The 12,444-nt window shown below is 42.6% G+C and overlaps 1 protein-coding gene across 1 annotated transcript in view; it reads right to left on the reverse strand.

Annotated features, from left to right (window-relative positions):
- Positions 1–2,106: 2,106 nt before the first annotated feature.
- The window catches only part of LOC139367104 (solute carrier organic anion transporter family member 5A1), a 98,341-nt gene continuing 88,003 nt past the window's right edge, over positions 2,107–12,444 (reverse strand). Inside the window, exons 7-10 of the mRNA XM_071105152.1 lie at positions 9,725–9,884; positions 5,314–5,555; positions 4,268–4,332; positions 2,107–2,590 (exon numbers count right to left, since the gene is read on the reverse strand). Coding sequence (XP_070961253.1) covers positions 2,124–2,590; positions 4,268–4,332; positions 5,314–5,555; positions 9,725–9,884 — 934 coding nt within the window. The 3' untranslated portion in view covers positions 2,107–2,123. The remainder of the gene's footprint in view (positions 2,591–4,267; positions 4,333–5,313; positions 5,556–9,724; positions 9,885–12,444) is intronic.

Here is a 12,444-nt window from a genome sequence, read left to right on the forward strand (position 1 = left end):
TAACTCCACACAGACTAACTATCTATGGTGCAGACCACCACTCCTGACTAGGTGGCCAGTTCGTTAGTAACTCGTCTTTGGATATAGGCAGAGAGGAAGAGAGAGGCCCAACTCGAGGGAAAATATGTCTCCCTCGTTTGTTCGTTGTTTCACCCACCAAGCCTTGCTTGGTACGGAGGCTAATAAGAGTATCGAATTTGGTCAATACATTTTTTTTATGGCTTATTTGCTACATGAGGTTTACTTGATCTAATAAAAGTGTTGTAATGCTTAAGTTGTTACGAGTATACTGATATAACTAGGACACATGACATCCCGGCAACTTTGAGAAAAAACACTTCATATGAGTTGTCTCAAGATGGCTATGCATATTCATGGCATGAGGCTAGTAGCATAGCATCTCTGCCCATTGAATATATCGGTTCACGTCAACAACCTTCCATCGAATATTCAGGATTACATTAATGAAATGTATCCACATATCCAAAGAAAGAATAGCTGGGAGCTAGACAGCCAGTCGTGCTGCTTTGTGGACAATGACTCCGGTTGTTAGGATGGAGAGACATGTATCTTGTCACTATATCCATAATCTTTGATATAGGCTAGTTAGCCGGTTAGACTGGTAGCTATTAGCATTAGCCAGTATCTGTCCCTTGGATATTAGCTAGCTAGCCGGTTAGCCTGGTAGCTATTAGCATTAGCTACTAACTAGCCATTGGATATAAGCAAGCTAGTTGGCTAGCAGGTTACCCTCGTAGCTATTAGCATTAATCAGCTAGCCAGCAACCAATGATAGGCCCACACAGCCTGAGTTACTGTTTCAAAGGGGGCTAAAGAGTCAAATAAATGGGTGGCCCATTCTCTGCTCTGAACCAAGAGTTTAAACAGACGGTCACAAGGACAGACAGAACTGGACAAATGTCTCATGTATGACTGAGTTTTAAGTCGATATAATCCCCTCCTAAATAGTACTGTTTAATGTTGCTGCTAACCACATTCAATATTAGCTGGATATGCTCAGCTGTGGTATAATGTGATTGAATGGGTGATAGGCTGTGTCCCAGAAGGAACCCTATTCCCTGTATAAGGCACTACTTTTGACCAGAGTCCTATGGACCCTGGTCAAAAATAGTGCACTATATAGGGAATAGGGTGCCATTTGAGATGCAAGCACAGAGAGGGGTACAGTAAGTCAATACAGTACTGAGAGGTGTATGTCTGTCTGTATGGTAGTACACAGGACCTTGCATAGAATAGAACAGGTTTGTCAGTTAGTATGTTGTGCTTGAGAGAAACGCTGCAACTGTGATGAGGCATCATGGGTAATGTAGTACCCACATGTCCCTTCTGAGAAGAATAATATTAGAATATACTAATGCCCAGCCCATTTTACAGTACAGTAGCACCATGTGATCATGTTGATACACAAACATTTTGATTTATGAAATGTATCAGGGTTGGAGTCAATTCAGGAAGTGATTTGAATTTAAAATTCCAAAATTGAAAACTTTACATAAATAGCTTCTTTTCAGTTTGAGAAGTCATTGACTATCGATTCAGTTTGCTTCCTGAATTGACTGCCTTCAATTCGAATTGATCCCAAACACTAGCTCGACTCCCTATTGACCTACAGAGCTGTCTGTCTCTGCTGTGCACATCATTAGCTGCAGAGTGGAGGCTAGTGGGAGGAGCTATAGGATGGGCTCATTGTAATGGCTGGAATGGTATCAATGGAAACCACTTGTTTGACTCCATTCCATTAATTCCATTTCAGCCATTACAATGAACCTGTCCTATAGCTCCTCCCACCAGCCTCCATTCTGCAGCTAATGATGTGCACAGCAGAGACAGACAGCTCTGTAGGTCAAAAGGGAGTCGAGCTGTTCCCCTGTGACACGCCCATATAACTGTGGCCAGCTCTTTAATACCACAAATGCCCTCTGTCACTATCAGTCTATTGGTCTCTCTGCCTGTCAATCAGAGCCATGGAAATCACCGCCCCCACCGCCTGATTGGTGTATATTTTAGAAACAGGGTGGAGACAGGAACAGGAAGGCACGTGTCACAACCCCCGGGGAGGAACAGGTAGAGGTGTGACCTAAAGAGGAATAGGTGTGGTCTATTTACTTCCTGCTCTCATATGTGGGCGGAGCTACTGTGTGTGGCATCAGCAGAGAGGGAGGGGGCGGGTTTATTGCTCTGTTAACGAGGGTGATAGTGCTGTGACCCCGGTTGAGAAGGAGTGCCACGGGAGGGTGGTCGCAAGGCGGGATGAACACCGGGCAGGAGCGGGTTCGGGCGTGGCTCTTCTGGCCCCCCACGTGGCAGATGAGGTCAGAGACAGTGCCCAACGGGGGTAGTCGCTGGTGCCAGCGCTCCGCCTGCTCCTCCTTGTACTTGATGGAGTACCAGGTGAGGAAGATGAAGATGAAGCCAATGAACTTGAGGCTGGCGGCCAGGCCGAAGTAGACGAAGCGGAAGGAAGTGACGTCGTACTCCCAGCAGGAGCCGTGGACGCCACAGTCCTGCTGCCACAGCATACAGGTGGTGTCGATCACCGCCCCAAAATAGATGGGAGTAGGAATATATGCTGGCGGAAGAGAGAGGAGAGGAACAGTTAGAACACAGTATACAGGTGGTGTTGAAGTATGTACACCGCTGGGGAGTGAACAGAGTGAGAGACAATGCCATCTGCCATTCAGCTATGCTGCCTAAACTAGTGTTTGCAAAATACTGTTGGTTGTGACTGATCCCTTTAAGGTTTGTGTGCTTCTAAGTGCTAGACTGCAGCCGGAAACATGTTTTGAATGTTTAGAAGAAGTCTTTAGCTGGGTCTTACAGTGAAAACCAGTTTATGAATAACCACTAGTCATTCTAGACTAATGTAAGCTACCCCATAGAAACTAGCCTATATGATCTGCATGGGCTATACTATGCTGACGATAAACAGGAGAAAAGTCAACGCAGCAGTTGTCTGTGCAGTACTGATATGCCACCACTGGGTGGCGCCATATATCCACTACTGAGCTGAGATGAGTCGGCCCTAGATGCAGATTTTGGGTAAATGGAGCATTTCCCCCACTAATGGTTAATGTTAGGATTGGCGGTGGGAAGCTGATCCTAGATCTGTACCTAGGAGTAATGTCATCCCAGAGCTATAGTGCATGAGCCAAATATTTCAGATAAGTAGAGTCTGAAGTTCACACAAACCAACCCTGGACTAAACACCTAGATCTAACGCATTCCTTCTGGGTCGAATGGTGGTACTGATTCTGACAGTATTATAGGTGACATACTGCATCGTACTGTGAATGAAGTTACACACACACATGAGGCACACACCTTTTCAGGGTGTTGAAATATGAGAGTTCTATTCACATACCAGCAGTGAAAAGGTCAGAAGCAAGGTTATTATAGAAACGAAAACTTAAAAATGAAAACTAATCATAAACACTTTCATAAACTGAAATAAAATAATGAATAAGCCTGTTTGAAAAACTAAAACTATACTGAAACTCTTATCTTTGACTCCAAAACCAAATAAAATAAAAGCCATCATGAATTATGTTCAGTTCTTATCCTAAACTTTGGGCAAAAATCTAATGGGGTTTTAAAGCTTTTTATTCATAGTTTTCACACTTTTTCATGTCCTGGCAGCATTTACCTGCCAGATTCAGATGTTTCAAATAGCCATAGCTTGTGCATCACTATCACTACCTATCACTGGCTAACATTGAAGAAATACGCTACTTTCTGTCAGTAAACCTTAAATTAAATAACATAAAACAAAATAGAAATGTTTCTATAAAACTCAAACTAAATAAAAATGAGTAAATCAGGTCTGAAAACAAACTGAAACTAAACTGAATTTCAAATAAAAATCGAAACGAATATATATATTTTTTAAAGAATATAAAAACAAAATGATAATACTTTTGGTCAGAATGATGTTCTAGTATTACCCAGGCTGTTTCAGACCAGTCATGAAAGACCTTTTCAAATACTTGACTTCAGTGGTGGCTGGTGGAATTTTAAATCTAAGGAATGGAATATCAAACATGTTTTTCATGTGTTTGATACCATACCATACATTCCGTTCCAGACCAAAATTACTATCAGCCGTCCTCCCCTCAACAGCCTCCACTGGTTGGTTGAGTGATGTGGGAACACTACAAGCTCACTGTGCCTGTAAAAATACCCAGTAACTCATATAACTACATATAGAATCACATCATATGAATGATAGGATCTCTACGCAGAAACTTACCCAGAGTTCTTAACAGGACAAATTGCATCCCCAGAGCGAATGGTCTCTCCTGTTCATCCACAGACCTGAGGAGTGATGGACAGAGACAGATGGACGGAGAGTGAGACTGGATTACAGAGGAACACACTAAAATATAAAGTGCATACACTTCCTTATAAAAACACTAACATATACACTGAGTACACAAAACATTAAGAACACATGCTCTTTCCGTGACATAAGGGATCATAGCTTTCACCCGGATTCACATATGAAAACACTAACGTATACATTGAGTATACAAAACATTAAGAACACCTGCTCTTTCCATTCTATGTCATGGAAAGAGCAGGTGTTCTTAACATTTTGTATACTCAGTGTATATGTTAGTGTTTTTATAGGTGTATCCAGGTGAAAGCTATGATCCCTTATTAATGTCACTTGTTAAATTCACTTCAATCAGTGTAGATGAAGGCGAGGCGACAGGTCTTGAGACATGGATTGTGTTTGTGTGCCATTCAAAGGGCTAATGGGCAAGACAAAATATGTGCCTTTGAACAGAGTATGGTAGTAGGTGCCAGGCACACCGGTTTGTGTCAAGAACGCAACAGTTTCCTGTGTTCATCAAGAATGGTCCACCACCCAAATGACACCCAGGCAACTTGACACAACTGTAGAAAGTATTGGAGTCAAAGCCCCGTAAATCTAACATTTTGCAATCTTGTTTAAACTGGAGCTGGGCTCCTTTAATCGTGTTAATAGCAAGAATTTCAGAGAGTGTTAGCAATCTGACCTATGATAGATAAAACCTTCTCAACGCATTAATGCCGAATGCACATAATTCTGCACTTTTCACACATTACTACATTCAACACCGGAATTGAATTCCTATGTCAGACTTCCTTCATGATGAGTTAGGAATGAGTTAGATCAGTGTTCATGAAGGAAAGGGTTCAAGGGAAGGAATCTGGGTAACACTTTACTTAGTAGCGATATGCAGCATTCAGAAATCATTAATTTGCATGGCAAGGAGTTTTTAAGAGCTTGAGTGGCCACAGTCCTCCTACCTGAGAGTGACTATGATAGCGGAGGGCTGAGCGCAGGCGGTGATGAGTGTGACGATGAAGAGGAAGATGAGGAAGGGGATGAGGGTGTTACAGGTGCGGTCACACTTCCCCGACACCGCAAAGCCGTTCTCGTTCAGGTAGGTCTTAACGATGACCAGCTGCAGTTGGTTGCCTTGACCACCAGCGGGAGGGCTGATGACCTGTCGGCTCTGGACACACGTACACTCTGTGTAGTTCCTGATCTGTTGGTGGAGGAGATGGACATGTTTAATACATATACACTCCCCTAAGTATTTATTTGGACAGTGAAGCTACATCTTTTAACTTGGCTCTATACTCCAGCATTTTGGATTTGGGATCAAATGTTTCATATGAGGTGACAGTACAGAATGTCACTTTTAATTATTTTTTCAGACATATCTGTTTTACCGTTTAGAATTGAAAGCACTTTACTTATCTAGTACCCTCATTTCAAGGTGTTATAAGTATTTAGACAAAATCAGTGTATTACATTTAGTCAAAAGAGTAGTATTTGGTCTCCTCATCCCGGCACACAGTAGACAGCTTTCCACCACCCAGGGGTTTGCCCACAAAAGCGACATTTATGGAAACGCCAGATGTAGGAGGCATTTTCTAAAGATTGAATACATTTTTATATGTTCGACGGCTGGATTTGTCTTTTGCCAAAGTTTCTTCATTGCAACAAATGAGGGAACGTGTATTTCAAATAACTTCTATTGCAGAATCATTTTGAGGGTACGCCGGGCGGGGCACATGATGTTATCACGTCACATTTGTCTTCTAGGTGCACTTTCTAAATGTCGTTACAAAACAAATCACTGGACAAGTTAATGGAAACATAGCTAATGACGACGTCAAGCTTGTTGGATGCCGTCGCAGTTTGTTTTGATTGTGTTTTGGATTATGTTGTGCCCGATATAAATTAATGGTAAATAATGTATTGTGTCATTTTGGAGTTGCCTTTATTGTAAATAAGAATAGAATATCTCCCCCCCAAAATGCTAACCTCCCCCGTTATTGATAATGGTGAGAGGTTAGAATGTTTTATGGGTATGATCATTGTGCATTTGTAACCTTCTTGATAATCTTTATTCACGATTCATTCGTGATTATCCGTAATCATGGTGGCATCCACATTCATGTAGAAGTGTTGAGAAACAATAATGACACAGTATACACACACACCTGGCTGTGACTCCATGCAAAAAAAGACATTTCCATTTCACACCTCACACTTGTACACCCTCTAATTATACGTATACAAACACACTCTTCCATGTAAACACACACACACATATTCACAGACACAGTTTATGTGGTTTGCAGGAAAGGACAAAGTTAACTTGCACACACACACTCTTTCTGGGAAACTTGCCAGTGGGACATTGTATTCCATCTCCTAAAACCCTTAATGCAGCAGAAACATTCAACCCTCACTGGTAATCAAACCCATCCCTGCTCCCTTGGCTACATCAAAGGCACCTTGGGATGTTATACTGTACTGTAGCTATGTGGTGAGACTTCTGCACTGTGGGTGCATTGTGTGCTCAGCCAAACACGCATTCTCTCTAAGGCCAGTGTTGTGCCTAAATAATCTAGGGGTGTGTGTGACACATGAACACTGGTAAAAAGTAAGGCACTATATAGGAAATAGGGTGCAATTTGTAACCCGCCCCTAGGCATTTCCCTGTCTAGCTTTGCTGTGATATCCTGTCTGATATTGTTTTTAGGATGAGTCTTCCTGGCCAGGGTTTACCTCTCAGAGAAGGGGAGAGGGGGTAGAGGACTCAATGTTATTGTAGGCTGCAGCTAAATGGCTTACAATGGGCTAGCATAACATATTAGATCATCTTTTCAGGTTTACTCCCAAATCAACTCTCACAGAGCTTAAAAGTAAGATACATATTTTACTGAATACCGTACAGACTCGTTTGACCTTTTTTTTGTTTATTTTGGCAACCAGGGTTATTGGGAATAAGATGCATTTTGAATCCTGAATAATCTTCAGGAGACAGCTGGGATTAAGTCATGAAACAGTTCTGAACAACTGTTCTATTGCTGCTAGGAAACCAGCACACCTTTCACTGAAGCACCATGTGCGTCCTAAATGTCACCCTAATCCCTATATAGTGCACTACTTTTGACCAGAGCCTTATGTGCCATTGGGGACACACACAAATGTCTCCCAGAATGTCTAAAGGGCAGATACGGTTGTCGAGTTCCAGTGCGACTGTCCAGCTAGCTAGGGTTGGGCGATATGGCGTAAAAATCATATCTCGATTTTTTTTCAAATTTATGGGCGATTTACAATATACACTCAGTGGCATGTTTATTAGGTACACCACCACGTTAGTGAAAATAGTTGCTCCTACAGACAGTGAGTCAGGTACCTGTGACTTGCTATATAAAGCAGGCAGTCAGGCATCAAGGCATTCAGTTACTGTTCCATGTAATGGGCAAAACGAGTGACCTAAGAAACTTTGAGCGTGGTATGATCTTCAGCGCCAGGCGTGATTGTTCCAGTATCTCAGAAACATCTCCTAGTTCAGTCTCCTAGTCCAGTCTTTACACTGTACAACAGTGTCTAGGGTTTACCAAGAATAGTGCAAAAAACAAAAAACATCCAGTCAGCGTCAGTCATGTGGGCAAAAACAGCTCGTTGATGTGAGGTCAAAGGAAAATGGCAAGAGTCGTGCAAACTAACAGGCGGGCCACAAACAAGCAAATAACGGTGCAGAACAACAGTGGCATGCAGAACGGCATCTTGGAACACACAATATGTCGGTCTTTGTCACGGATGGGCTATTGCAGCAGACCACACCGGGTTCCACTCTTTTCAGCTAAAAACAAGAAGAAGCAGCTCAAGTGGGCACGCGATCACCAACACTGGACAATTGAGGAGTGAGAAAATATCCAACATACCCCTGTTCCTGTTGCGTCATGCTGATGGGAGAGTCAGGATTTGGCATTAGCAATGGCTCCATTCTGCCTGGTGTCAACGGTACAGGCTGTTGGTGTAATGGCGTGGGGAATGTTTCCCAGGCACACATTAGGTCCCTTGATACCAATTGAGCAACATTTGAACCCAGTATTAGATGGATGTACCTAATAAACTGGCCATTGAGTGGATATTGCGATTTCTCTGGATACGCTTTGTTGTACAATTAATGGTCAAAACACTGGATTTCAGACAATCAGCAATACTCTAATGAACTCAGGGCTTGAAATTATACCTAGAATAATTATTATTAAAAAAAATATATATTTCACCATAATTTAACCAGGTACGTCAGTTGAGAACAAGTTCTCATTTACAACTGCGACCTGGCCAAGATAAAGCAAAGCAGTGCAACGCAAACAACAACAACAGAGTTACACATGGAATAAACAAACATACAGTCAATAACGCAATATAAAAAATCGATATACAGTGTGTGCAAATGAGGTAAGATTAGGGAGGTAAGGCAATAAATAGGCCATAGTGACGAAGTAATTACAATTTAGCAATTAAACACTGGAATGATAGATGTGCAGAAGATGAATGTGCAAGTAGAGATACTGGGCTGCAAATATGGGGATGAGGTAGTTGGATGGGCTATTTACAGATGGGATATGTACAGGTGCAGTGACCTGTAAGCTGCTCTGACAGCTGGTGCTTAAAGTTAGTGAGGGAGATATGAGTCTCCAGCTTCAGTGATTTTTGTAATTTGTTCCAGTCATTACAGCAGAAAACTGGAAGGAAAGGCGGCCAAACGAGGAATAGGCTTTGGGGGTGACCAGTGAGATACACCTCCTGGAGCATGTGCTATGGGCGGGTGCTGCTATGGTGACCAGTGAGCTGAGATAAGGCGGGGCTTTACCTAGCAAAGACTTATAGATGACCTGGAGCCAGTGGGTTTGGCGACGGATATGAAGCGAGGGCCAGCCAACTAGAGCATACAGGTCGCAGTGGTGGGTAGTACATGGGGCTTTAGTGACAAAAACGGATGGCACTGATAGACTGCATCCAATTTGTTAGGTAGAGTGTTGGAGGCTATTTTGTAAATTACATCGCCGAAGTCAAGGATTGGTAGGATAGTCAGTTTTACAAAGATCCACTAATTGTAATTCATCAAATGTATTTATTTGATACAGCTGGCACACAACAGACCACTTAATTCAAACAACTGCCCAAATGACATCATGTATTGTCATTCAGTGAAAAGGGGCCTGTGGTTGTGTGCTGGCGCTAACAATGTGAGTTGAGCTGTCTCTCTACAATCTCTCAGGATCAAGGATACAGAGTCTTGAACGCGGGGAGCAAACACAATTCTTCAGGTCTCAGACAAGCCTACTCCTCACATACACACGTGTGTACAGGTGTTGCCTGGTCCGTCGAGTGTGTACTTACCCCAGTGCTGCCGTTGCTCACCGTGCTGCACCCAGCCAGGCAGGGGTTAAAGTAGGTGATGCTGTCAGAGCCACACACAGGGGCATACTCATGGATCTTACAGCCACAGTTCACATTACAGCCTCCAGTCAGGTTATGATGGGTCATAGTCAGGGTGGGCCTGGAGAGAGAGTTGAGTTACATTTCATTTTATTGGAGTAATGATATGTTGCACACCCGTATTTCCTACATTTTCAGAACATACAAGGAATTGTAAGATAGAAAAAGAGAGAGATGTGTACAAAACATTATGAACATGACATAGACTGTCCAGGTGAATCCAGGGGAAAGCTTTGATCCCTTATTGATGTCAATTGTTCAATCCACTTCAATCCGTGTTTATGAAGGGTAGGAGACAGGTTGAATAAGGATTTTTAAGCCTTGAGACAGCTGAGACATGGATTATGTGTGTGCCATTCAGAGTGTGAATGGGCAAGACAAAAATGTAAGTGCTCCTTGAACGGGGTATGGTAGTAGGTGCCAGGCACACCGGTTTGTGTCAAGAACTGCAACGATGCTGGGGCTTTCCAGGCTCAACAGTTTCCTGTGTGTATCAAGAACGGTCCACCACCATCCAGCCAACTTGACACAACTGTGGGAAGCAATGGAGTCAACATGGGTCGGGGGGGGGGGGGGGGGGGGGGAGGTGTTCTTTATGTTTTGTACACTCAGTGTGTGTGTATCTATATATATCTATATATCTATATACAGTGCCTTGCGAAAGTATTCGGCCCTCTTGAACTTTGCGACCTTTTGCCACATTTCAGGCTTCAAACATAAAGATATAAAACTGTATTTTTTGTGTGAAGAATCAACAACAAGTGGGACACAATCATGAAGTGGAACGACATTTATTGGATCTTTCAAACTTTTTTAACAAATCAAAAACTGAAAAATTGGGCGTGCAAAATTATTCAGCCCCCTTAAGTTAATACTTTGTAGCGCCACCTTTTGCTGCGATTACAGCTGTAAGTCGCTTGGGGTATGTCTCTATCAGTTTTGCACATCGAGAGACTGACATTTTTTCCCATTCCTCTTTGCAAAACAGCTCGAGCTCAGTGAGGTTGGATGGAGAGCATTTGTGAACAGCAGTTTTCAGTTCTTTCCACAGATTCTCGATTGGATTCAGGTCTGGACTTTGACTTGGCCATTCTAACACCTGGATATGTTTATTTTTGAACCATTCCATTGTAGATTTTGCTTTATGTTTTGGATCATTGTCTTGTTGGAAGACAAATCTCCGTCGCAGTCTCAGGTCTTTTGCAGACTCCATCAGGTTTTCTTCCAGAATGGTCCTGTATTTGGCTCCATCCATCTTCCCATCAATTTTAACCATCTTCCCTGTCCCTGCTGAAGAAAAGCAGGCCCAAACCATGATGCTGCCACCACCATGTTTGACAGTGGGGATGGTGTGTTCAGCTGTGTTGCTTTTACGCTAAACATAACGTTTTGCATTGTTGCCAAAAAGTTCAATTTTGGTTTCATCTGACCAGAGCACCTTCTTCCACATGTTTGGTGTGTCTCCCAGGTGGCTTGTGGCAAACTTTAAACGACACTTTTTATGGATATCTTTAAGAAATGGCTTTCTTCTTGCCACTCTTCCATAAAGGCCAGATTTGTGCAATATACGACTGATTGTTGTCCTATGGACAGAGTCTCCCACCTCAGCTGTAGATCTCTGCAGTTCATCCAGAGTGATCATGGGCCTCTTGGCTGCATCTCTGATCAGTCTTCTCCTTGTATGAGCTGAAAGTTTAGAGGGACGGCCAGGTCTTGGTAGATTTGCAGTGGTCTGATACTCCTTCCATTTCAATATTATCGCTTGCACAGTGCTCCTTGGGATGTTTAAAGCTTGGGAAATCTTTTTGTATCCAAATCCGGCTTTAAACTTCTTCACAACAGTATCTCGGACCTGCCTGGTGTGTTCCTTGTTCTTCATGATGCTCTCTGCGCTTTTAACGGACCTCTGAGACTATCACAGTGCAGGTGCATTTATACGGAGACTTGATTACACACAGGTGGATTGTATTTATCATCATTAGTCATTTAGGTCAACATTGGATCATTCAGAGATCCTCACTGAACTTCTGGAGAGAGTTTGCTGCACTGAAAGTAAAGGGGCTGAATAATTTTGCACGCCCAATTTTTCAGTTTTTGATTTGTTAAAAAAGTTTGAAATATCCAATAAATGTCGTTCCACTTCATGATTGTGTCCCACTTGTTGTTGATTCTTCACAAAAAATACAGTTTTATATCTTTATGTTTGAAGCCTGTAATGTGGCAAAAGGTCGCAAAGTTCAAGGGGGCCGAATACTTTCACAAGGCACTGTATATAGATATAGATATATATACACATATGTATATATATAGAGAGAGAGATAGACAGAGAGAGGGATATAGAGAGAGAGTGATAGGGACTGAATAAACATTACAGCAGTTCTGTGGGAACCAGGTTCTAACTCAAACAATGATCTGATCCCTCTAAACACAGTGGGGAAGAGAAGCCTGTCTCCAGTTGACTCTGGGAGTTCCAACACTGAGCTCTATCGGAACGATAGAACACAACACCTCAATATTCGGAGAACTTTCCCGAATACCCTGCTTATTTCCTCCTGACTCCGTGAATCTTTCAACTGGGATTACTGGAAAACCTGGGAATTGTTAAAACCGTAGTCAGGCTA

Source organism: Oncorhynchus clarkii, chromosome 15 (genome assembly GCF_045791955.1).
Source record: "Oncorhynchus clarkii lewisi isolate Uvic-CL-2024 chromosome 15, UVic_Ocla_1.0, whole genome shotgun sequence".
NCBI classification, from domain to species: Eukaryota; Metazoa; Chordata; class Actinopteri; order Salmoniformes; family Salmonidae; genus Oncorhynchus; species Oncorhynchus clarkii.